Consider the following 25,310-nt stretch of genomic DNA (forward strand, 5'->3'; position numbering starts at 1 on the left):
ACAAAAACCTGCACATGAATATTTATAGCAGCTTTATTCATAATTGCCAAATCTTGGACGCAACCAAGATTTCCTTCAGTAGGCGAGTGGAAAACTAAACTCTGGTACCTCCAGACATTGGAATACTATTTATGGCTAAAAAGAAATGCACTGTCAAGCCATAAAAAGAGGAGCCTTAAATGCATATTACTAAGTGAAAGAAGCAAATTGAAAAGACTGTGTGATTACAATTATATAATTGTATATTATTCCAGACAAGGCAAAACTACAGCGACACACCCAAAAAATCAATGGTGTCAGGTTAGAGGAGAGGGAGAATGAACAGGCGGAGCACAGAGGATGTTTAGGGCTGTGAAACTATTCCGTAATGATGGATACGTGTCATTATACATAGACAAAACCTACAGAATGTACACCAAGAGTGAACCCCAATACCAATAGTAAACTATGGCCTTTAGGTGATAATGATGTGTCAATGTAGGTTCATTGATTATTGATTGTAACAAATGTATCACTCTGGTGAAGGATGTTGATAGTGGGGGAGGTTATGAATGAGGAAGGGAAGGAGTATACTTTCTGCTCAGTTTCGCTGTGAACCTAAAACTGCTCTAAAAAGTTAAGCCTATTTAAAAAAAAATACATAACCAAGACAAAAATAACTATGATAAAAAGAAAAGACAAAACAAAAAAAAAAACACGGTTGCCTGCAGGGGTTAAATGGGTGTGGATGTGGAGGATGGGAGATAAAAGACAGTGGAGCCAGGCTCAGTGGCAGATGCCTATAGTCCCAGCTACTCAGGAGGCTGAGGTAGGAGGATTGCTTGAGCCTAGAAATTCGAGGTTACAGTGAGCTATGGTTCCAGTGCAGCTTGGGTGACAAAGCAAAACCCTGTCTCTTAAAAAAGTAGGGGAGGGGCAAATTAAGGAGAGGGACCTTATACTGGACCAATAATGATAAAATGTCATGAAACGAAGAGTTTAACTCATTGCTCTTTCAATCCAAAAGGAAAATGAGATTATTTGTATGTGCTTTATAATCACAAAGTATATCAGCTTTAGCATATTTTGACCCAGTATACACTGATTCTGTCCTCACGTCTTCACATTTTGAACATACCCTTTACAGGTAAGAAGGAATTATCCCCTAAAATATAAAGTTAAAACTAGAATCTGGGCCGGGCGTGGTGGCTCATGCCTGTAATACCAGAACTTTGGGAAGCCGAGGCGGGTGGATCATTTGAGGTCAGGAGTTCGAGACCAGCCCGGCCAACATGATGAAACCCTGTTCTTACTGAAAATACAAAAATTAGTTGGGCTGTAGTGGCGTGCGCCTGTAATCCCAGCTACTCAGGAGGCTAAGGCAGGAGAATCCCTCGAGCCTGAGAGGCGGAGGTTGCGGTGAGCTGAGTTGGGGCCACTGCACTCCAGTCTGGGCGAGAGAGTGAGACCCTGTCTCAAAAAACAAAAAACTATTATCTGAATTCAATTTTTCTACAACACACCCCCAAACAAACAAACTTGTTTTATACTTCTCCATAGCTTAGTATTACTTTTTAACACAAACACCTATTGTTCTCTGCCTGCATGCACTGGAATTGAGGTCTATGGATGCCTTTCCTGACCATATTTCTTCACTTCTGCTGCCCACTGGTGGCGTGAGGGCACAATAACGAATGTTTACTTTGCCCTTGCACTGTTCACATCTGGGAACCGCAAAGGAGTGAGGTGGTAGGACTGTCAGCCTCGCCTCCTATTCTTTGATTTCCAGCAACTTATTTTCTAAAGATTGCTGGAGGGAAAGGCTCAACGTCTCTTTTGGGATTTTCCTGAGCAGAAAGACCTCATCCTAATAAAACTGAGGCGCCAATCCTGCTGGCTGGCAACTTTCGGCAGGGAAGGTGATTCTATCTGAAGATTAATCCTAACTCTGGGACCCCTTGGGAATGTCCAGGAGCTAGGAACGCAGCGCAGCGGTCTCTCCAGCCTCTGGTCCTCGGGAGCAGAAGGGAACCAGTGGAGCAGGTGCTTCTGGGGCCGCACGGAAACCCAGCCACGCCAGTTCCTCCACTGCGCCGGCAGGCGGCGGAGACGCTGCGCGTGCGCGCTAGGCAGACGGTGGCCCGGAGACGACTCTCCCAGCCTCCTCCGGTCTCCCCGGGCAGCATGAAGACCGCCGAGAACACCAGAGGAACCGGCAGCGACGGGCCGCGGAAACGAGTCCTCTGCGTCCTCTGCGGCCTCCCCGCGGCAGGAAAATCGACTTTCGCGCGCGCCCTCGCCCACCGCCTGCGGCAGGAGCAGGGTTGGGCCGTTGGTGTTGTCGCGTATGATGATGTCATGCCCGACGCGTTTCTCGCCGGGGCAAGAGCGCGACCGGCGGTCAGCACGGAGGGGCGGGGCCTGGGCCTCGGCGCGGGACGGGGCGGGGCCGGGCCGGGCCGGGCCACTGGCGTCCACTCGGTGCTGGGTGATTTGCCATGAGCGCCAACTGCACGCTAGACCGTGCTTGGTGTGGGAGGTGAAGTTCGAGAAAAGTGGAGCTGGGTTAACATAGTTACTGCAGAGGGTGAATGAGTTGGCTGTAGAAATGTGTCATAAAGTAGTTACAAAGCCAACGGTTAGAGCGATGCATTTTAGAGGCTTATCTGTATATTTGATGCATGTATATATTGTATATTCTATACAGTTGAGTCTTAAGACAGGGTCAGGTTCTCAAGTCAGCATGCAAGGTGGACAGCCCCTGTAGTCAAATGCACTCTTGAAAATCCCTTAGAAAGTTTCTCCTTAAGAGAGGGAAAGAAGCTCTAAACGTCTAGCTACGAGTGGGCTCAGGTTTTGTAATGTGAGGAATCCTCTTTAAGAAAAAGAATACAAATTATAAGTAACAGAATTGCTAGGGTCCTTCAGAACGATAGAAAGAGGCTGTACAAATGCATTATCAGACCTATGAAGCTTAATCTTTGTAAAGTCAATCTGCCTCTGCCAGCTTTGGGAAAGATGGCTGTTTCTTAGTTGACCACCAGAGGAAGTAATGGGTTTGTATTTACGGAACAAGTTGTATGTTCCACGTACATCTCTTTAAGCCCTCCTCGTCTCACAGCACGGTGAGATACATCCTCTTGGAGAAGCATGTGGAAACTGAGACCAGTGGGGGAAGAGTAGATTACATTCGTTTCTCTCATCTCATGCTCACTCTAGAGTAAATACTCTTTGAAATATTCTGAAATTTTAACATTATTATTTTGTTGTTTAATGCCTAATGTAGATGAATTTACAGAAATCAAATGCAAATGTTATGTGACTCCACTCTCTTAAGTATATATAAATACAGTACATTTGGTGCATGGGCTCTCCAGCAAAGTGTATCTACTTTCTCATTCTTGGTTAATTGCGAAGTAAGTACAGTGTCGGGATAGCACAGGATTGACCTGGATGATAGTATTTTCACCACTTGGGAGACATCTGAAAGTTGTCGATAGGGATTGTTGTATTTGCTGGCTTTCCCTTCACTTGTATTATGTTGTTTTTTCCACGCTTTTCCTATGGACAAAAACTGTGGGACTCATCTGCTCACCTCTTAGGAAGTGATACGTGTTTCCAATTTGGTGGGTTTAGCTGATGTGTTTGTTGTATGTAGTGTAATCTCAGTGGTGGTAAGGCATGGGCAGGCAAGTGAGAGTTCTCACTCTCCTGTCCTCCCGTTTTCCCTCCAGCTTAGATTTCTTAACTATGTCAGGATTCTCCACAGCCCTTGACCAGCACAAGATTACTTGTATTCTCAAGCTATTTATTCCCCTCAGTCTGTTTCCTCCATCTTTCCCCATCCCATATCAACTTATTTGTTAGCCTGAGGTCTTTTCTTCTTGACCCAGAGACTTTTCACCTGATCTTTTTGCTGTCTACTACCTTTCTCATTTCAAGGGAAAACCTGCATTATTATATCTTAGCCAGACTATTTTGGTAGGATGCCGATTTTGACTCCACCTTTCTTTTGGATGATAAGTAAATTATTTGTTCACTCATTCAGTCAGTCATCCATTTAATATACATTTCTGGAGCACCTATTGGGTGCCAGACCCTCTGCTGGAGGCTGAGTATACAATGGACAGTGATCTGGCAGAGAGAGAAGCGTAAACTGTGTAATGCTTAAACTGTGTAAGCACTGCCAGAGTGGAGATATATGTGTAGAATGGGGAGTCATGATGGGCAAGGGAGAGGCTGAGCTGCCTTCTGCATGGTTGAGTCTGAGAAAAATTTACACAGCACTAGTATCGTTAGTTTTCCAGGCAGAAGGAATGGCCATGAGAAAGTCATGAGAAACCAGGCGTGTTAGAGAACTACAGATGGTTCCATACTGTGAGGTGAAATTTTCATATGGGGCAGGGTGGCAGTGAGGCCAGATGACCAACCACCCTAGTGGCCTAATATGAATTGCAATTCTTTGGTCTCTTGTAGCCATCCCAGTGGAAATTGCTTCGACAGGAACTGTTGAAGTACCTGGAATACTTCTTGATGGCTGTCATTAATGGGTGTCAGATGTCTGTCCCACCCAGCAGGACTGAAGCCATGTGGGAAGATTTTATAACCTGCCTAAAGGATCAAGATCTGATATTTTCTGCAGCATATGAGGCCCAGTCTTGCTACCTCTTAACAAAAACTGCTGTTTCTAGACCTTTGTTTCTGGTTTTGGATGACAATTTTTATTATCAGAGTATGAGATATGAAGTCTACCAGCTGGCTCGGAAATGTAATTAAAGCTTTTTTTTTTCTTACACGTGGAGATTCTTATTCACATATCAAAAACACTGTTGTCTTCAATGAGAATTTAACTTGATTAGGAGGTTATGTAGATTGACTTCATTTTAAAAGCTAGATGTTCAGTATTGCAAATGGAGTTTTTCCTACTATAATTGTCATAATTTGTCTAATATATGTTTATTTCATATTTTGGAAAAATAGTATAGCAGTAATTCTGTCATTTTAAACTGTTTTCAGATTCATTGGGCTTCTGCCAGCTCTTTTTAGATTGTCCTCTTGAGACCTGTTTACAGAGGAATAGCCAGAGGCCACAGGCACTGCCTCCTGAGACCATCCACCTGATGGAAAGAAAGCTAGAAAAGCCCAACCCTGAGAAAAATGCTTGGGAACACAACAGCCTCACAATTCCGAGTCCAGCATGTGCTTCGGAGGCCAGGTATTCCACTCAAAGTCATCCCTCCCTGGATACTCCCCTGTGCCAGGTTCATGGTCAGTGCTTTGTCTGTGTTGGCTTAGTTAGTCCCCACACAGGCATTGGAGAGACATTATTTCCCCCTTTGTGTGGAAGCCAAAAGTGTAATGGGAAAATTTAGTTTGTCCAGAATCACTGAGCTTGTAAATGACAGCTGAGATTTGAACCCAAGTTTATTTGCAAATGTCTGCTCATAACTGTTAGGATTATACTGTCTTTCAGTAGTTGGAGCAGGAAATTCAGAGAACACATCTGATTCTCTTGCTAAAATACATAATCTAAATAGGTCGCCTGGTAGTTTTCTTTTAGAAATAAATCTGTGAAAGAGTGCGACTGGTATTGGGTCATATTTGCCTTAGAGCTCACCATCGTTACATTGCTTTTGTATGTGAGGCTTATAGGCTGTGCTGTCTAATGCATTTCATTCATTACGTATGTCGTGAGAGCTCTTGAGCAGCATATTTCTAGCAGAAACTTTGCTGGTGATGGAAATGTTCTATATTTGCACTAATATGGTAGCTGCTAGCCACATTTGACTGTTGAGCCCTTAAAAGTAGCTAGTGTAACTGATGACCTGAATTTTGTTTAAGTTATTAGTTTAAACTTAAATAGCTTCATGTGGCCAGTGGCTGTTGTATTGGACTGTGCAGTTCTAGAGGTGTATTGACCACATTCCCTTAGTTCCTGCATATTGTCCACGAGGGATTGGTATCAGCTCACTGCAGCCTTGACCTCCTGGGCTCAAGCAATTCTCCTGTCTCAGTCTCCTAAGTAACTGGAACTACAGGCCCACACTGCCAAGCCCAGCTAATTTTTTAATTTATTGTAGTAACAGGGTCTCACTATGTTGCCCAGGCTGGTCTGAAACTCGTGGCCTCAAGCAATTCTTCCAAGTTGGCCTCCCAAATTGCTGGGATTACAAGCATGAGCTACCACCCCTGGCTAATATTTTCTTAAATTTTGGGTTATATTGGGAACAGTGTCTATAATTCCTTTTGCAATTCTTTTTAAGAATCTTCTCTTAAGGTTATAGTTCCCTTAAAAATCTATTTGCTATGCTTTACTTCTTTTAAGACTGTAAACAAGTGGCTCACACCTGTGATCCCAGCACTTGGGAAGCCAAGAAGGGAGGATCACTTGAACCCAAGAGTTTGAGGTTGCAGTGAGCTATGATAACACCACTGCATTTTAGCCTGGGTGACAGTGAAACCCTGCCTCTAAACAAACAGACTAAATAGAACAAAAGGGCATGGATATGAAAATTAGCTAGTGATCACTGGCTAAATAGACACTAAAACTCAAATTATATATATAGTCTCATTCAGTCCTCACAACCAGCTCTTTTTAGATTGTCCTCTTGAGACCTGTTTACAGAGGAATGGCCAGAGGCCACAGGCACTGCCTCCTGAGACCATCCACCTGATGGGAAGAAAGGGTAGTTTTCTACCCTTTAAGGGTAGAAACTATCATCCCCATTTTATAGACGGGATAACTGGGGCCCAGGTAAGTAAAGTAATATACCCAGGTAGGAAGTGGCAGAGCCAAGATTTGGACCCAGTGGAATCTCACTCACTCCAGAACCTGGGTTCTTTTCAGTGTGAGGAAGATCATCTTGAGGCTGAGATTTAACTTGATGAGCTCACTCGCCTAAAACTTTTTAGTGCCACTCCCATAATCTGAGTAAAATTTAAACTCCTTACCCTAACTTATATGTTCTAACCCAGATGAATTCTCCAGCTTCATATTCTGCCACTCGCCCTCCTTGCTTCTTTTCAACCTTTCTCTACTGCATGAACACAAGGAGCTGGTTCTTGCCCTTGGGCCCTTGTACTTGCTGCCCCCCTGCCCTTCCCACATATTGATCCTTGGCTGCCTTCACTGACCATCCTAACTAAAGCAAAGAACATGAGTTGGGCTGCCCTGTCACTCTTATCATTGTCACTTTGTTCATTGTCTTTGCTCACTTATCTACTTAACACCATCTGAAATTATTTTTTGCTTTATATAACTGTTTATCTGTCTCTATTACATTATCAGACTTGGCAAAGGCAAGGATCTTGCTACACCCCCAGCTCAGCACGTGGTTGTACAGTATTTTTCATATAAGACGTTCAATAAATATTTGTTAAATCAGTGAATGAATTCTACCTGAAACCTTCATGGACCTTGCTCAGTGAGAAACTTTGTTCGTCCATATCCAGTAAATAAGCGGGAGCCAGAAAGTGAAGACCAAGCATCTTTCCATAGGGAATAAAATTGAGCTCTTGTGGCCCCCAGTTCAGCCTTAAGAGGGGAAGGGAGAATGACTTTTCTTTTTTTTTTTTTTTTTTTTTTTTTTTTGAGACGGAGTCTCGCGCTGTGTCACCCAGGCTGGAGTGCAGTGGCGCGATCTCGGCTCACTGCAAGCTCCGCCTCCCAGGTTCACGCCATTCTCCTGCCTCAGCCTCCCGAGTAGCTGGGACTACAGGCGCCCGCCACCACGCCTGGCTAGTTTTTTGTATTTTTAGTAGAGACGGGGTTTCACCATGTTAGCCAGGATGGTCTCGATCTCCTGACCTCATGATCCACCCGCCTCGGCCTCCCAAAGTGCTGGGATTACAGGCTTGAGCCACCGCGCCCGGCCGGGAGAATGACTTTTCAAAGCTTATTGACATGAGTCTTAGGAAATTGGTATTTTTTAATGAGGGATCCTTAGCTTATTTGTTTTGAGCTACTGCATTTGGATTTTCTACATGGAAGCTAGCTTCTAAATCATTTAGTTTTTTTCCTTTTGTTAAGGATCTTGGGTTATAGCAGTTTCATTCCTCTAGAATTCAGTTTAATATTCATAAATACAAGTTCTTTGAGAGTCAGATGTTGGATATACAGATCTATTGTATTTTATCCCATTTTCTCTGTAGCCTGGAGGTGACTGATTTATTGCTCACTGCTTTGGAAAATCCAGTAAAATATGCTGAGGACAATATGGAACAAAAGGTAAACTTCCAGTGTAGATTTAATGTAAATCAGAAGGAACAACTTTTTGTAGGAAGATCTTTTGAGCTGAATATAAAATATGAGCGAAATGAGAGATGTGTTGTCACTGGCTTGGCCTCTCACCAGCACTCACTGTTGGCAGCTCATGCCGGCTGGCCAAAGCCAATTGTTAAACTTTCAGAAGTGTTGTAGCCTGTTGATGTTTTATTGGTAGGAATGTTTACACCACAGAAATTGGCAAATGCTACAGATAGGTCTGGGTTTTTTTTCTGGGAGAGTCAGTTATTAGACATTCACCAGCATATCACCACCCTAGCTGGAACCCAGTTTACCACTGGATCTGATTTGGTTGGACTCTTGTAGGGAAGAATAACAGAAAAGCCAGTTAAACTTTTCTTTTAGTCCCTTCAAATACATGTGACCTATGCTTTAGCCATTTATTTTATAAAACTATGTGACTTCTAATAACAAATGTCTGTATTACATAGGAGACAGATAGAATTATTTGTTCAACTAATATTCTTCATAAAGCTGATCAGACACTCCGAAGGATTGTATCTCAGACAATGAAGGGAGCAAAAGGTATGATGTGTCAGTTATGTGTTGAGTTGGTATGATTGTGACTTTCTACTGCTACTTGTATTCCCGACACTCAGTTTATTAGTTTTCAGTCATAAAAATTCACATCATGTTTTCAATTTAATTATGCAATTTGACTAAATATAACTAAAAATTCTGACTCTGGAACTGAGTGTTCATCCATCCAACAAATTTTTACTGAGTCGCCTTACTGTACTAGGCCTTACTGTAGATGCTGGGCAATCGGCAGGGAGCAGAACATTCTAATGAGGAGACAGACAAAACATAATTACATGAGTATACGCCCATGCTCTGAAGAAAATGTAGGGTAAAGCAGTGTAGTGATGGGAGGATTTATTTTTAAAAGGGTAATCAGGAAGGCTTCTCAGAGATGACATTTAAGCAAAGATGGGAAAGAGCGAACCATGCAGCTATCTGGAGGATCATTCTAGGCAATGAACACATCAAGTGCAGAAGCCCAGAGGTTGGTTGGACTGTTGTGGAATCGAGAAGAGGCCATTGAGCATGGGGTGAGGTAAGAAAGTGGGAGAGGTAGTCAGGGGCCAGGTGTAAGATCAGCATGGAATTTGAATAAAGTCAATGTATTATAAACCAGAATTTATATAATAGATGAAATATGTGGTAACTAGAGTTTTACAGTTCCATTAGGTCCTGAATACTGTATGGCTATATTTAAACTTGTACCTTTAAAACCAGCAACGAACATTTTTTGAGCACCTTTCTGTATGTTAAGTGCTTTACAAATACTGTTTCTAATCTTCACAGTCCTATAAGGTATAATTTTACAAATGGGGAAATGGAGGTTCATAGAGGAACAAGTAATTTGTCCAAGGCTGAACAGCTACTAAATATTTGGGTAACCTGGGGTCCAGGATTACATCCAGTTCCAGTCTGTGCTTCCCATTCTGCTCCCCTGCATCACCATCATTTATTACCTTTACAAAAGCTTAGAACATTGGAAAAGGAAACAATATACCAGCCATACTGTTTTCAAACTTGTATAAAACTATGATCTATAAGTTGATTTTATTGTAACCCAGGGTATAACCCAGTACACGAACTCATGTGTGGAAACAAGTTTCACAAAACACATTCACATGTTTAATGAACTCTGTGTTCTACTTGATTTCATTTTAGAAAAATACCGATTGCCACTTACTAATGGGTTACAATGCAGTGTTTGAGAAACACAGGACCAGAACAGAAATGGCATCATAAATAAAACAAAAAAAAGTTCCAGGACTTCTCACTCAACCATTTGCTTTTCTTCTTTTCTGTCTATAAAATGAAGCAAGGTCCTGGGGGGTTGTGGGAGGTACAGTTATGCTCAAATCACTCTTATATCACACCCATTTAAAAACATACAGATATAGAGCCATATATGTGTGTGTGTGTGTGTGTGTGTGTGTGTGTGTGTATATATATATATATATATTTTTTTTTTTTTTGGTGAGGGAAGGTAGTAGTTTTTAATCTGTGCTTAAAAATTCAGTTCCTCTACCATCAGGAAAGTGAAAAGACAAGCCATAGATGGGAAAAAGTATTTGCAGACATATATCTCATAAGGGATTTGTATCCAAAATATATAAAGAACTCTTACCACTCAATAATAAACACAAATAACCCAATTTTTAAAAGGGCAAAGGATCTGAGTCGACATGCTTCCAAGGAAGATATACAAATGGCCAATAACCACAGGAAAACATGCTCAACATGATGAGTCATTGGGGAAATACAAATCAAAACCATAAGGTAGCACTTCACACCCACTAGGAGGTCTAGAATTAAAACACCCAAGTGTTGTTGAGAATGTGTAGAAATATGTTAGGAATGTCAGACAGTACAGCCGCTTTGGAAAACAGCTAGCAGTCCCTCAAACATTCCATTAGCACGCAAGCCAGCAATTCCATTCTCAGGTGTATACCCAAGAGAGATGAAAACATGTTCACATAAAAACTTGTACACATATGTTTATGGCAACATTATTCGTAATAGCCAAAATATGAAAATAACCCATGTGTCTGTCAGCTGACAAACAGAATTTGGTGTATCCATACCAAAATATTATTCAGCCATAAAAAGGAATGAAATGCTGATATATGCTATACAATGTGGAATAACCTTGAAAACATGATGCAAAGTGCAAGAAGTCAGTCCCTTCTTGATGCAAAGACCAAGTATATGTATATTTCCAGTCCTATGAAATGTCCTGAACAGGGAAATCTTGAGATAGACAGTGGTTGTGTGGCTGCTTAGAGATTGGGGGGTGGGCAGAAGGGAAGGTGGTAAGCAGTATGATAGCTAACGGATATGGGGTTTTGTTTTGCTTTGTTTTTGAGATGGAGTCTTGCTCTGTTGTACAATGGCATGATCTCGGCTCACTGCAACCTCCACCTCCTGGGTTCAAGTATTCTGCCTCAGCCTCCCGAGTAGCTGGGATTACAGGCATGTGCCACCATGCCTCGCTAATTTTTGTATTTTTAATAGAAGAGGGGTTTTGCCATGTTGGCCAGTCTGGTCTCGAATGCCTGACCTCAGGTGATCTGCCTGCCTTGGCCTCCCACAGTGCTGGGATTACAGGCTTGAGCCACCAGGATATGGGTTTTTGAGATGATGAAAATGTTCTAAAGTTAACTGGTGATGGTTGCACATACCTGCAAATATACAAAAAAACCACCGTATCATACAGATTAAATGGGTAAACTGTATGTGAATTATGTCCTAATAAAGCTAACAAAAAAATAAAGTTCAGCTTCTCAGTAACACTACCCACGTGTGGCTAGTGGCTGCTGTATTGAATAAAGCAGATATAGAACAGGCCCATCATTGCAGAAAGTTATATTGGACAACTACTGTTCTAGATATTATTTATCAGGTTCAAAACTAAATTGTCATCTATTTTTACTTTTTTGCCTGTTTAATTTAGTAAGGTGGTAAGTCAGCTGTCTTGATTTTTCTTGGCAACAACAACAAAAAGTCCCTTTCAGGTTAGTCTTTTCTGCTCACATGTTTCCTAACAAGTTATTTAAATTCTTTGACTTGTTTCAGATGATTTTTGAATATCACATTGTGACCTTTTTTCTATATATTACACCAACTCAATTGCAATTATTTGTAGAATCTAACTGGTTTGTTCAAAGTAATCAAATTAATTTCCTCATGTCATTAGACACCCCAGATTACTTTAATTTACAAGTAATTTGAGAATATCTTTTTATTTTAGATGAACAAGTGCTTCCTCACAACTTGAAGCTTCTAGCAGAAGAACTTAACAAGCTCAAAGCAGAGTTTTTGGAAGACCTAAAACAAGGAAACAAAAAATACCTGTGCTTTCAGCAAACCATTGACATATCAGATGTCATTTCTTTTTTTCATTATGAGAAAGATAATATCGTACAGAAGTATTTTTCAAAGCAGCATTAAAATTTCTGAATTGCCAATCAAATGTCTCATTTTGGTAAGCTTTTGCAAATTTGTTGAAACAACAGTGTTGTATTACGATGTTTTCTAGGCTAGTAATGCCAAAGTGAGTCAGTCACTTGTCAAACGTGATGTGGATAATTAAGCTCAGAGGCAGCCTTCCTCATGTGCCAGAACACTTAGGGTAGGGCTTGGGGGACAGGAGTCAAGTTAAATGGATCTTGAATAAAGAGAAGAAACTAGGAGGGGGACAAGTTGCGGATATATGGAGCGGTTTTGGTTTTTACCTCGTGATGAATCTTCTCAGGTAAGGTATTTTAGAAATTCAAAGCAGTGTAGCCACAAAATCTATTTCTTTCATTAACTTAACATTTTACTAGCAGAAAATTACTAAAACACTAATTTGATCTTATTTTCCAAAAAAGAAAAATCAAGGTCATTAGAAAGTCTTATTTTTTATTTATTACAAAAGCAAAGCTTCATTCACAATATGAACTGCATACTAGATATAGTTATTTCCGCATTAAACTGCTTTCCAGAATCCCTAAACAATATAGTGTATTTTACAACCATAATGCAAGTTATGTTTTGCATACAAAATATGTTCTTTACATCAAAGCACATGTTAACAAAAACAAGTTCTAGAAAGCATGTATCCTCTAAGACTAATGAAAACGTTTTTAGCAGGGAATTTTAACAAAAATTAACATTCATTTGATAAATATTTTGTAGAACTTGAAATGAGGATTTTATCTCTGAGTTATTTTTTGTAGTATTCCCCTTGTTCAGTTTTTGCAGAAGAATGGCAAACACTTATTTCTAAAATGAAATAGCCCTGGAAACACCCAGCGTAATTTTTTCAAAGTAAAAGTCTAGCCTTAACTTGAATTTCAAGAAGTTGTAGCTACATACTACACTAGTAAAATCTGAAATAAAATTATTCCCAGTTAATCTCTTCACAGTTTCTTAAAAAAATATTAGTGGAGATAAATTATCTACCAACTTTAAAAATCTAAACATATGTTCACTGAACAAAAATAAATTTAGTTTCAGAACATTGCCTGTTAACGGCAAAGTACTATAAATAGTGCATGTTAAACTCTTCCCAGCAACTCATTTCTATAAAATATTTGATTAAAAATAAAATGAGAGAAACATTCAATACAGAGGGGAAGACATGAACATCTTTCCAAATACAGAATTTAACTCACAGGAAATTTAAATAAAATCTAAATATTTTTAAAAATACAATACCAAAAAAGCCTCTAAGGTAGATTTGCCTCAAAAATTTTAGTGCATTTAGAATAACTGTAGCTTCTAAGCATCAACACCTTTGGGATATCAACTGTGCTTTTTAAGTCATAGCAAAATTATAATTTTACATTCTAGTATGTAATTATGAAAAAAATCTTTTCCATGTTTAAATTAAAATGCACCTTCACAACATCCATGTTCAGTTGTTAGAAAAAAATGCATTTGACTGAGAATAGAGAGTTAATAAGCTGGTTTTAACAAGGGAGTTCTTTCTCTTTGTTTCATGAAAATTTTCATTTTCTGTTTTGGGGTACTGCTTTTATCTGAGGAATAAAATGGGAAAAAATCGCCACAAAAGCTTCCAAATGACAACCTGTTTCTTTCTGGCAACTGATACATACTAAAGCCAAGTTATACACTTGGAAACTACCGTAGTAAAAAGGGATCTGAGCAGGCAGTGATTTAAGCAACAATGTAACAGAATTGTAGAATTTTAAAGTACAAGATTTGACAAAGATTCCAGTTTGGAGAAACTGTCCTTGATGCTGCTCTTTAAACAATGCAGTAGCTTAGACCGGATACTAAACTGCAAGAATTCATTACAGTGGCTTTTTAGCATCTGAAAGGGAAGGCAGAGGATCCATTAACTTGGCACCTGGGGTTTTTGTGGGTACATGCCACCAATATTTCCCTTTCATTTACTATTAGAGGTCTTTTTTGGTTAATAGATGCTTAGTATTCTCTTTAAGATGCCAATTAGAAGCACATTCAACATATGAACAAAATTAAAAATAGAATTTTTGCAAAGTACACAGAAAAGAAACCAAGTTAGTAACAATATATTTTATTGTTTGACCAAGCTCTCTTCAGAGTGAGTTATCACACAATATAAAAAACAATAGCCTCCTATTCAAAATGAATTACTCTATATTTATTAAGTCTTATTTTTATAAACAAATTAAATGTCATATTTATATGCATTTTATAGTCATTTCCACACCTTTTTATCCTTTCTCACTAAAGCGATGATTTAGTTTCTACATAGTTTCGTCACTCTACATGAAGACTGGTAAAACTGCAAATAAGAATTACAATTTGAATTCACAGAAAATATTTTAAACAGCTAATTCTGAAGAGGAGACAAGAATCCATTTTGGACATGTTCTCATTTTTGTAAATATGACTTCACTATCACATTTTCTCATGTGTTTCTATACCCACCTTTTCTTGGAAATTATGGGCAATAAATGGATAGAAGGAAGGAAAAGGAATCTTGAGAAATTTGTTTGGAGGCTGCATTTTAATTTTAAGGAGGACTTCACTTTACCTCTTTGGTCATCAACGGAATAGGAAGAATAAGAGATTCTCATTACAGTTATCCACCTCACCTAACAGTAATGATATCAGAATGAAGGATTTAAATGAAAGTCAAACTGAGAGGGGAAAAAGGCATCTAGCACTCTAGTGTATTTACCTGTGAAAATAAAAATCCAGTGGAAAACTGACGTGTGTTTAGACATTGAATAAACAAGTCATTTTAAATATTAAAAGAGTTTTCAATTTCAAGTCTTAACTGTTTCACATTTCCCCTTGTGGAAAGAAGAAAAATTTGCTAAACCGAAATAGCTTTACTATTATCAGTTGAAATGAAACTACCGATTCAACTTAAGAAATGTGAACTAAATGGTATTTCAGTTAACAGCAATTTTTAAGGCAATTTCTGTACTAAACACTGAAATGAGTAGTAATAAATTCCGTTAAAGAAAGTAATTTATTCTACCATTTTGAAATATGGCAGAAATAACATCCAGTTCAATGTATACTGAAACATCAAAAGTATGGATAAGCCTTTTGAAGTTTTTATGGACCATAAATGTGAGAAATTCAAATGAACATCTTGTAAGATTATGACTGCACTCCAATTATCCAATGTCGAAAGGAAAAGAAGAGACACCAATGTGTCTAACTGTTCTACTATATAAATGACCCTGACCAGATTTTTATGATAAAAAGGGAAAATTTTATTCCACTGTCAAATTTATATTCTATAAATATAATGTATAAGCCTTGAATTAGCAGACACTTTATTAGGGATGACCAAAACAAAGAACAAAAAAAACCAAACCATAAAACAGCAAAACTAAGTAAAATATGACTATTTTCAATCAATGTTGGTTATGTTGCCCTCTTGCAAAATGACAGGCAAAATCATACTTGTTTTTACATTTGCATCCACATATATTACACTGAAAAGGATTTTCATACCCATGACATCCCATATGAATAGTGTAAAGGATGTTGTCTGCAAAGTACATATCACAGTGCTGGCAGTGGTGCAGAAGCTGAGGGTCCTGGACCGGCAGGGCTGGGGCTGGGGTGCTTGGCTGGCTGTTTCCTATGCTGGGAGTGCTCGTGTGGGCACTTGGCTCACTGCTTGGACCTGCCACTGGACTATAGTTCCTTTGACTATGGGATGGCCGAGGTTCTGGGCTTGTGGGAGAGGAGCTCTGAGGAATACTTGCTGATACCGCAGAAACTACTGCTTGGGTGGAGGGCTGCTGAATCATGAAAGGCTTTTCATCAGGGCAGGGAACTACATCAGGGGATGCAGGGTTTTGATTTTCAGGTGGCAAACTGGACAACTGCCCTGCTAGAGTAGAGAGCTGATTCAAAGGGTTATCAACCATGAGTTCCTGGGGGTCCCTTGGAAGGCCACCAGTTGGTGTGGTTTTTGCCATACTTTCATAGGAGTCAGTCTGGATATTTGGGATTTCGTGGGTAAAATCGTTAAGGTAGTCTGGTTTCTGAACCACCATGGAAGGTGGACTTAAGTTGATTAGTGCTCTTCTGCTATAGCCCAGATTGCTTGTTTTCTTCTGTAAAACCCCCCACATTTTCTTGCTGCTTAAGGAAGACCTAGTACCTTTAATTGGTACCATTTTATGCTTGCGCCTTCGGTGATGGGACAAGTTACTTCGATCACTGCAGCGGAAGGAACATAATTCGCATTTGTATGGTTTTTCTCCAGTATGGGAACGCATATGGGCTTCCAGATGACGCTCATAAGCAGATGCAAATGGACAAAGATGACATCGATGAGGTTTTTCACCTGTTTCAAAAGAAAAATGATGGAGAGACTACAAGAGTAGTTCATTTACGGAAAGTTTGCTTGTCCATTCATTGGACAACTGGAAATTGATCAAAAAGAAAAATGCTTTCAGAAAGTCATATTTGCATAGCATATGAGATTGTTAAAATTTGCAAACAAACCCACAAACTGAAATAAAACTTAAGAACTCATCAGCAACAACTTGAGATATGCATTGATGTTATATTAGTCAATACAGTATAAAAACTGTTATGGCTTCAAATGCATTTAGAGAGAAGAAACAGCACAACTGAAATATTTCTAGTAATAGTCTTACATAATAATGAGTTTATCAAAAGTATGTCTGAGTTATATGTTCATGTATACATTTATATACAAACACTCATAGTCACACACATACACACATATGCATACCCTTTCCTCACAGAAAAAAAAAATACAAAAAAAGGTTTTTTTAAAAGTCCTTATATGAAATAGAAAGCTCAGAATTGAAATGGGCTTGCTAGTCTGAGTTATGCAAAGCATCCCTTCAAAATTGCTAGTGCTTCTCCTCCACCTTCCTACTCTTCAGCTGCCAGAAGGAATAATTATAGTTAATGTTGTTAACTGAAGACTGCCCAATTATGTGAAATAAACATTTGGAATATGAGATGTAAAGTCATTCATCTAATAAGTATGTGTCACATGCCCTCCTAGGTTCTGGTGGTACAAAGATGGTCTTGTCACAATCCCTGTCCTCAAGAGGCTCTCAGGCCACGATGATGTGATGAATGAGCACAGGATGCATGAAGCACACAGGAAGGACGTCTGACCTGGTCTTGGGCAGGGGCAGATGTAGTTGGGAAAGTTTCTCAGAAGGGACAGCTAAAGTGAGATCTGGGATTAGCAGTACCATCTGCAACTGTATGCTTTCTGAAACATTTCCCCCTTTCGGCAACTGAAATGTAATAGGATAAAGATTAAAACATTTTATCACATCGCAGTGCTTTAGCATTATTCCTTCCCAATCTGAGAGGCAGATAGATGTTGAGAGATTATTTGTATCAAGAGGGAAACATGGCTAAGGAAGGAGAGGATCTACAAAGGGCTTCACTTCTGACCTGTTTGTATGTTGTTATGTTGTTGCTTTGTAAAAATGGAGTAACTTTCCCATTTATTCGAACTTTACGTAAACCTTCATTTTTGAATATTAAAACTATTTCTATGACAAACCAACCTGCCCCCCTTGGCCCCTCTCCTACTCTCACAGAAATGCTTTTTCCAGCTGTCTTTCCATTACCTGTGTGGATTCTGATGTGTTCAATAAGCCGGGCTGTTCCTTTGCTGGCATAGTTGCAGTACCGACACTTGAGCTTCCCATCAAAGGTCCTTTCAAACCCGTCTACTAACATTCCTGAGTTTTCATCCAGGGAAACTTCAACAGATGGGTGATCAAGTCCATTTTGATCACCATCTGTTCCAGCTATAAACAAAGTACAGCAAAAGAAATTATGCATCTCAGAATCAACTCAATTTAGCATTTCAGTTTTAAGTGGCTGAAAAATCTTATAAATTGACAGTTCACTTCCCACAAAAGTTAAATCCATTTTATAACAGACTTTCTGAACTGAGGCTAATTTTATACAAAAACAGTAATACATTCTGTTATTATATTCTGAGAACCTTTGGGGGATCTCAAATTATTTACACAAGGCCAGTGCGGTGGCTCATACCTGTAATCCCAGAACTTTGGGAGGCAGAGGTGGGGGGATAGCTTGAGGCCAGGAGTTACAGACCAGCCTAGCCAACATGGCAAAACCCTGTCTCTACTTAAAAGAAAAAAAAAAAATTAGCTGGGCATGGCGGTGCGCACCTGCAGTCCCAGCTACTCAGGAGGCTGAGACATGAGAATCGCTGGAATCCAGGAGGCAGAGGTTGCAGTGAACCAAGATTGCGCCACTGTACTCCAGTCTGGGCGACAGAGCAAGACTCTGTCTCAAAAAAAAGAAAACAAAATTACTTACACACACATTGTATTGGTCCTTAACATGTTTTTGAAGAGAACAGGTGAGGAGGAAGGGGAATAAAGAGATTCACTGGAGAGTGATGGCACAGTTACACACAGGTGTTTAGCACCCTGGCTATTTCTACAACTGTAACTGGCAAAGAATCTCCAAAACCCTAACTCTATTTTAGTCTGAAGCGGTGAATAACTTTACCACATCTCACTGTTTATACGAGCATTCTAGATCTCCATTCCATCTAGGATCTTAAAATTCTAATTAAGCACATAAAGGAAACTACCGTCCCTGATACCTCTGAAGGTTAGGGTTTTAAGAATCTCAGAGATAAAAGATGTTTGGCTGTTTGCTTTCAAGGTAATCTGACTACTTTTTTGTAGAAAGAAACTGAAGAGACCTGGTGCTCACAATCAGGAAAATCAGCAAATGGCTGGGACTACAACCCTGGTCTCTTGAATCCTGTCTGGAAGTCTGGGTGTTAGGAAGGAAATTTCCATTCCTACAGCTTCAAAGGAAAAGGCCTACTACATCTCAGGAGGTAACAGTGCTGGCATGCACAGTTCAAGCCCCCTGCTTCACTGGTTCCTCACTCCTCACTAGGAGAAGTAATTCTGCTGGTTGAGACAAGACCAATATACAAGAGGGCAACACTGCATTAGAGGGACAAGGCTCAGTGTCTTCCTCTCTCCCACTGCTTTCCCAAGCCAGTCACTATCACATTTTAATGTGTATATTAATTACTTGGGGGATCTTATGAAAACACAGATTATAATTCAGTAGATCTGGGGTGGTGTCTGGTGTTTGGTATTTCTAACAAGCTCCCAGGTGATGCCTGGTCCCTGCTGCCAGTCCCTGGATTATAAGGCCCTACCCAGACTATCTAGGTCAGGCGGTCAGCAAACTTTTTCTATAGACATGAGATAGTAAATATTTCAGGCTTTGTGGGCCATATGGTCTCTAACACAACTACTCAACTCTGCTGTTTTAGCACAACAAACAAAAAAAGCTATAGAAAATATGTAAACAAATGAGCATATCTGTGTTCCAATTAAATTTTATGTGTACTCTAGTTTGAAATTCACAGAATTTTAATATATCATTATTCTTCTTTTGACACTTTTAAAACCATCTTTAAAAGTAAAAACCATTCTCAGCTTGCAGGCCTTACAAAAACAGCAGTCCAGATGGGGGCCCACAGGCTATAGTTTGCTGATCTCCGAGCTAGGTTAGGAATAAATTCCAGTTTTTTGTGGCAAGCAAATTAGACAAAATTTACCTCTAGCAAGCTCAAGGAGGTTACCACTTTCTCTATTTTCGTTTTCTCTTCTTGGATAGGTAAATATGGTCAGCTCTTTCTTCATTTTAAGAGAGAAGAAACTGAAACCCCTATTTTGGTCTCAGGTCGAATCCAGATTTCCTGATGGCCTAATCGTTTGTATAGTGAAGCTGATGTTCCAGTCCCCTTTGGGTTCCTTGTGTCTAATGCTAGCTCATAAAAACTGCAGGACAGGAAGGGTATTTGGAGCCCCTAACCTTTCAACAAGGCCATAATGCATCTCCAGACCATGTTAAGCACTCTCCAGCAGAAGTCTGATATGTTTTAAAAAGGGGGGAAAATGCCCTGTATCTTTCTAGAAAAAAACAGAATGATTCACATTAATGCGCAGTGGCCTTCACAGTAACAGCTACACACAATCATAGTAGTGTATAAAAAGTGAATTATTTAGTAGTATTAAAATGAGTCTACCTCCCTGAAGAGCCTCTGCTTCTTTGTCCCCACTAACTGATCCAGAAATCATGTTCACATGATGGGTCTGCTGAGTCAGGTATTCCTGAAAATCTTTCACGAAGTCCAAAGGCTCTGGTTTTTTTTCACCCATCTTTGCTTTTTTAACGTTTACAGTCTGTTATACCTAGAAAACAAAACTGAAATAATTTTACACTATTTAGGGAGATCTAGTACATAGTAAACAAATGACAAAGACTATTTTGTGCAAGACACTATACAAAGCAAGAGAAAACACAGTGCCTGCCTTTTAGTATCTTATAATCTTCCTGGTGAACTAAAGAAGACATACACAGAATGGCAAAAAATCAATATATTTAATAATTAAATATAAATAGGGATTCAAACAGTCATAGAGGATGGGAAGAAATTTCAAAGGCAGAAAAAAAAAAAAACAAGTTCAGATTAGATTAAAGAAATAAGAACACAAGCAGAAATTATCGATGAAGAAGACAATAAAGAAACCAAGCAGGCCAGAGACCAACATAGGGAGAACTTGTCCCTACAAAAAAAAAAAAGTTTTTAATTAGCTGGGTGTGGTGGCACATGCCGACGGTTCCAGCTTCAAAGGAAAAGTCTACTCCATCTCAGGAGGCCAACAGTGCTGACACGCACAATTCAAGCCCCCTGCTTCACCGGTTCCTCACTCCTCACTAGAAGTGAGGAGGCTGAGGTAGGAGAATTGCTTGGGTCTGAGTGGTCGAGGCTGCCGTGAGCCGTGATTGCACCACTGGACTCCATCCTGGTGGACAGAATGAGACCATTTTCTGGATGATGGACATGTTGCTTATCTGTGCTATTCCTATGCAGTCGCTACTAGCCACATATAGCTACTGAGTCACTTGAAATTTGGCTAATACAAATGACCTGAGTTTTTAATTTTATTAATTTAAACAGAAATAGCTGCATGCTGCTAGTGACTACCAGCAAAGGCTCTTAGACATAGTGTTCACATGAATGAGTAGTCTGCAAATAAGTGGTTTAGAACTAGGGATTGCAGAGTTTTTATGAAGGGCCAGATAGTAAATATTTTAGGCTTTGCAAGCCATGCTCATCTTTGCTGCAATTACTCAACTGTCACTGTAAGCAGCCACGGACAACAGACAGCCACAGACAATATGTAAACAAATGGGTGGGGCTATGTTCCGATTAGGCTTTATAAAAACAGGCATTGAGCCAGATTTGGCCTACAGGTCTCAGCTTCCCAACCCCCGCTCTAGAAATATCCAAATCACCACTTCTACTACCTATTATCCTATCCACTCCAAGACTAGGAAAAAAAAGAAAAAGAAAAAGAAAATCCCTGACCCTAGTGTAGAAAGGGAAAGTCTCTTGTGGGTTCTGCAATCACAAGCTGGTCTTCACCAGGTTTATGGCCCAAATTCACCAATAAAATAGCCAAAAAGTTTTCTAGTAAGAATAAGATGAGGAAGCCTAGCACCTGGGAGACAAAAAGTCTTTTCTTCCAGTAAAAACAATTTTTATGCAAATAAGTACAATTCTCTGGTAAATATACCTTATGATAAAATATTCTTTTTCTAAACTCAAACTATTTAACGAATAATTTTCCATCTAAAAAAGCTTCCGTCTTTAGGAGCCAGTGGTAGGCATCAAAAAATTACTCACTTTCAACACATATGCTTAACTTTTTCTTGAAGTCTCATACATATACAGAAAAGTACATAAATTATAAGAGCAGAACTCAATGAATTGTCACAAAATGAACACATTCATAAAATCAGCAACACAATCAAGAAACAGAAGGCTGCTGGCATCCCAGAAGCCCCCTTCGTGTACCCTTCCAAAGCTAGGACCCTCTGCCCTGACAAGGGTTACAGCCATCCTGACTTCTGACTCTGTAGATTAGTTTTGTCTGTTCTTCAACTTTATGTAAATGGCATCACACACTATGAACCTTTGTCTGATTTCTGTCACTCAGCATTGTAATTGTAAGATTCATCCATACTGCTGCATGCAACTGAAGTTTGCTCAGATTTACTGCTGGAGTCTGTTGTATGACCGTGCCACAACTAATTGATCTCTCATACTGTTTTTAGATCATCTGGGTAATTTCCAGTAATTGGCTGCTGTGAATCAAGTTTCCATGAACATATTACTACATGTTTTTTGATTACATACATATTTCTGTTCATTGTATAGGAGTGAAACTGCTGGATCAAAGGCATGCATATATTCAGTTTTAGATAATGCCAAATAGGTTTTCAAAGTGATTATAGCAATTTACACTCCCACTAGCAGTAAACAAGAGTTCTGCTGCTCCCCATCCTTGACAATACTTGGGCATTTTTTGCCTTTTTCATTTTAGCCGTTCTGGTGGGTGTCTGGTGGTATCACATTAGTTTTAATTTAGATTCCTTGATGGCTAATGAAGATGTAAACTTTTTAATACATGCTAATTAACCACTTAGATACCCTCTGTTGTATAATGTCTGCTCATATCTTTTGCTTATTTTTCTATTGTGTTGTCTTTTTCTAATATGGAAGAACGCTTTATGAGTCCTTTATTAGGATATGTGCATCTTATTTATTAGGATATGTGCATCTTAAGTATCTTCTCCCACTGTGGTTGCCTTTTCATTTTCTTTTCTTTTTTTTTTTTTGAGACGGAGTCTGGCTCTGTTGCCCATGCTGGAGTGCAGTGGCACGATCTCTGCTCACTGCAAGCTCCACCTCCCAGGTTCACGCCATTCTCCTGCCTCACCCTCCCAAGTAGCTGGGACTGCAGGCGCCTGCCACCATGCCAGGCTGATTTTTTTGTATTTTTAGTAGAGACAGGGTTTCAGCGTGTTAGCCAGGAGAGTGTTGATCTCCTGACCTCGTGATCCGCCCGCCTCAGCCTCCTGAAGTGCTGGGATTACAGACGTGAGCCACTGCGCCCAGCCTTCACTTTTTTTTTTTTTTTTTGAGACGGAGTCTGGCTCTGTCGCCCAGGCTGGAGTGCAGTGGCCAGATCTCAGCTCACTGCAAGCTCCGCCTCCCAGGTTTACGCCATTCTCCTGCCTCAGCCTCCCGAGTAGCTGGGACTACAGGCGCCCACCATCTCGCCCGGCTAGTTTTTTGTATTTTTTTAGTAGAGACGAGGTTTCACCGGGTTAGCCAGGATGGTCTCGATCTCCTGACCTCATGATCCGCCCGTCTTGGCCTCCCAAAGTGCTGGGATTACAGGCTTGAACCACCGCGCCCGGCAGCCTTCACTTTCTTAATGGTAATTTTTGATGAACAGAAGCTCTTAATATAGTACAATTTACCCATTTTTATCTTTTACATTCAGAGTTGTTTGTGTCCTAGTTAATAAATCCTTGCCTACATCTTACTTGAAGATGTTCTCCTACACTTCCTTCTAAATGCTTTTTATTTTACCTTTCATATTTTTATCTGGACTTGAGTTTTGTGTATGGTGGGAGGTAAGAGTCAAAGCATACTTTTTTCCAAAGAGATATCCAACTGTCCCAGCAATGTGTACCTACCAGATCGGCCTTTCTCTACCAAGCTCCAATGTCTCCTTTTTAAATCAGATGGTTATATGTATGTGGCTCTGCTTCTGGATTCTCTATTCTGTTCCACTAGCCTATCTGTCCTTGCAGGCATACCAGATAGTCTTAATAATAAGTCTTGCTATCACAGTAATTTAAGTCCCCCAGCTTTGTTCTTCTTCTTCAAGAATAGACTGTTACTGGTCCTTTTCCGCCTGTTTTTAAACAGTGGAACTGTAGGGTTGAGGAATGAGGGGTTCCACAAAAGCAGATTTTCCAATTTACAAAAATATGACCAACTTTTTAAGAATCAAAACTACTTTGACTTAACTAGAAATCTACTGGAAATAGACCAAGATTTGACATACCACTAATATGAATTATTGTACTTTACAACCACTCAGTAACACAGGGCTGTTTTTGTTTTCCCTGTTTTCTGGCTTCAGACTGATAAATCTTATTTTCATACCTCTTGTCTTTTTCTCTCTTCACATTTAGTCTGTTCTTTATTCCAAACAAATTTAGCCAAATAAGGACTTACGGGTAACTGAATTCTCACTTTTCTTAATTCAATACTCGTGAATTGTTCCTTTCTTCCCTTTTTAGAAGCTATGGTAGCTCCAGGAGCTTTTAAAAATTATCAGTGGCCGGGCACGGTGGCTCACGCCTGTAATCCCAGCACTTTTGGGAGGCCGAGGCGGGTGGATCACAAGGTCAAGAGACCAAGACCATCCTGGCCAACATGGTGAAACCCCATCTATACTAAAAATACCAAAATAATTAGCCGGGCATAGTGGCGGGCGCCTGTATTCCCTGCTTCTCAGGAGGCTGAGGTAGGAGAATCACTTGAACCGGGGAGGCAGAGGTTGCAGTAAGCTGAGATCGCACCACTGCACTCCAGCCTGGTGACAGAGCAAGACTCTGTAGAAAAAAAAGAATTATTACTGCCAGGCACGGTGGCTTATGCCTATAATCCCAGCATAATCCCAGCACTTTGGGAGGCCGAGGCAGGCAGATCAGAAGGTCAAGAGTTTGAGACCAGCCTGGCCAGCATGATGAAACCCCATCTCTACTAAAAATACAAAAAAATTAGCCAGACACAGTGGCAGGCACCTGAAATCCCAGCTACTTGGGAGGCTGAGGCAGGAGAACTGTTTGAACCCAGGAGGCGGAGGCTACAGTGAGCTGAGATTGTGCCACTGCACTCTAGCCTGGGAGACAGAGTGCGACTCCGTCTCAAAAAAAAAAAAAATTACTACCCCTTTTCAGGTAGAAAAGTCTATTTTTTAGAAAACTGTCTAGAAAGTTGAGGCTACTGAAAGTTTATCCTCTGGACGAATAGAATATAGACAACTTTCTATATTCAAAGGTTCTGTTATCTGTTGATTCAACCAACTGCAAAACAAAATTATTTGGAAAAAGTGGATGGTTGCATCTATAG

The 25,310-nt window shown here is 40.0% G+C and overlaps 2 protein-coding genes across 8 annotated transcripts in view; one reads left to right on the forward strand and one right to left on the reverse strand.

Moving 5' to 3' along the window:
* The first annotated feature begins 1,724 nt into the window (after positions 1-1,724).
* PSTK (phosphoseryl-tRNA kinase) lies at positions 1,725-12,246 on the forward strand. Of its 2 annotated transcripts, none has more exons than XM_025395996.1 (6): positions 1,725-2,379; positions 4,456-4,747; positions 4,996-5,194; positions 8,131-8,206; positions 8,695-8,788; positions 12,030-12,246. In XM_025395996.1, the coding sequence occupies exons 1-6, from the start codon at positions 2,164-2,166 to the stop codon at positions 12,227-12,229; spliced, it is 1,077 nt and encodes a 358-aa protein (XP_025251781.1). In that variant the 5' UTR covers positions 1,725-2,163; the 3' UTR covers positions 12,230-12,246. The 2 variants fall into 2 exon arrangements, with proteins under 2 accessions (XP_025251781.1, XP_025251782.1); XM_025395997.1 differs by lacking the exon at positions 12,030-12,246 and adding an exon at positions 9,153-9,308 and having other exon boundaries at positions 8,695-8,808.
* Positions 12,247-12,662: 416 nt separating this feature from the next.
* Positions 12,663-25,310, reverse strand: part of IKZF5 (IKAROS family zinc finger 5) — a 29,604-nt gene continuing 16,956 nt past the window's right edge. For 4 of the 6 annotated variants that reach the window (XM_025395994.1, XM_025395991.1, XM_025395990.1 and 1 more), the window contains 3 exons: positions 20,337-20,515; positions 17,869-18,051; positions 12,663-16,589 (listed from right to left, as the gene is read on the reverse strand). In XM_025395994.1, the coding sequence (XP_025251779.1) occupies positions 15,646-16,589; positions 17,869-18,051; positions 20,337-20,469 (1,260 nt within the window). In that variant the 5' untranslated portion in view covers positions 20,470-20,515 and the 3' untranslated portion in view covers positions 12,663-15,645. Of the gene's footprint in view, positions 16,590-17,868; positions 18,052-20,336; positions 20,757-25,310 lie in introns of those variants that run through there. The other 2 variants (XM_025395992.1, XM_025395995.1) reach the window with 2 other exon arrangements.

The sequence above is a fragment of the Theropithecus gelada genome, chromosome 9, assembly GCF_003255815.1.
Source record: "Theropithecus gelada isolate Dixy chromosome 9, Tgel_1.0, whole genome shotgun sequence".
Taxonomy (NCBI): domain Eukaryota; kingdom Metazoa; phylum Chordata; class Mammalia; order Primates; family Cercopithecidae; genus Theropithecus; species Theropithecus gelada.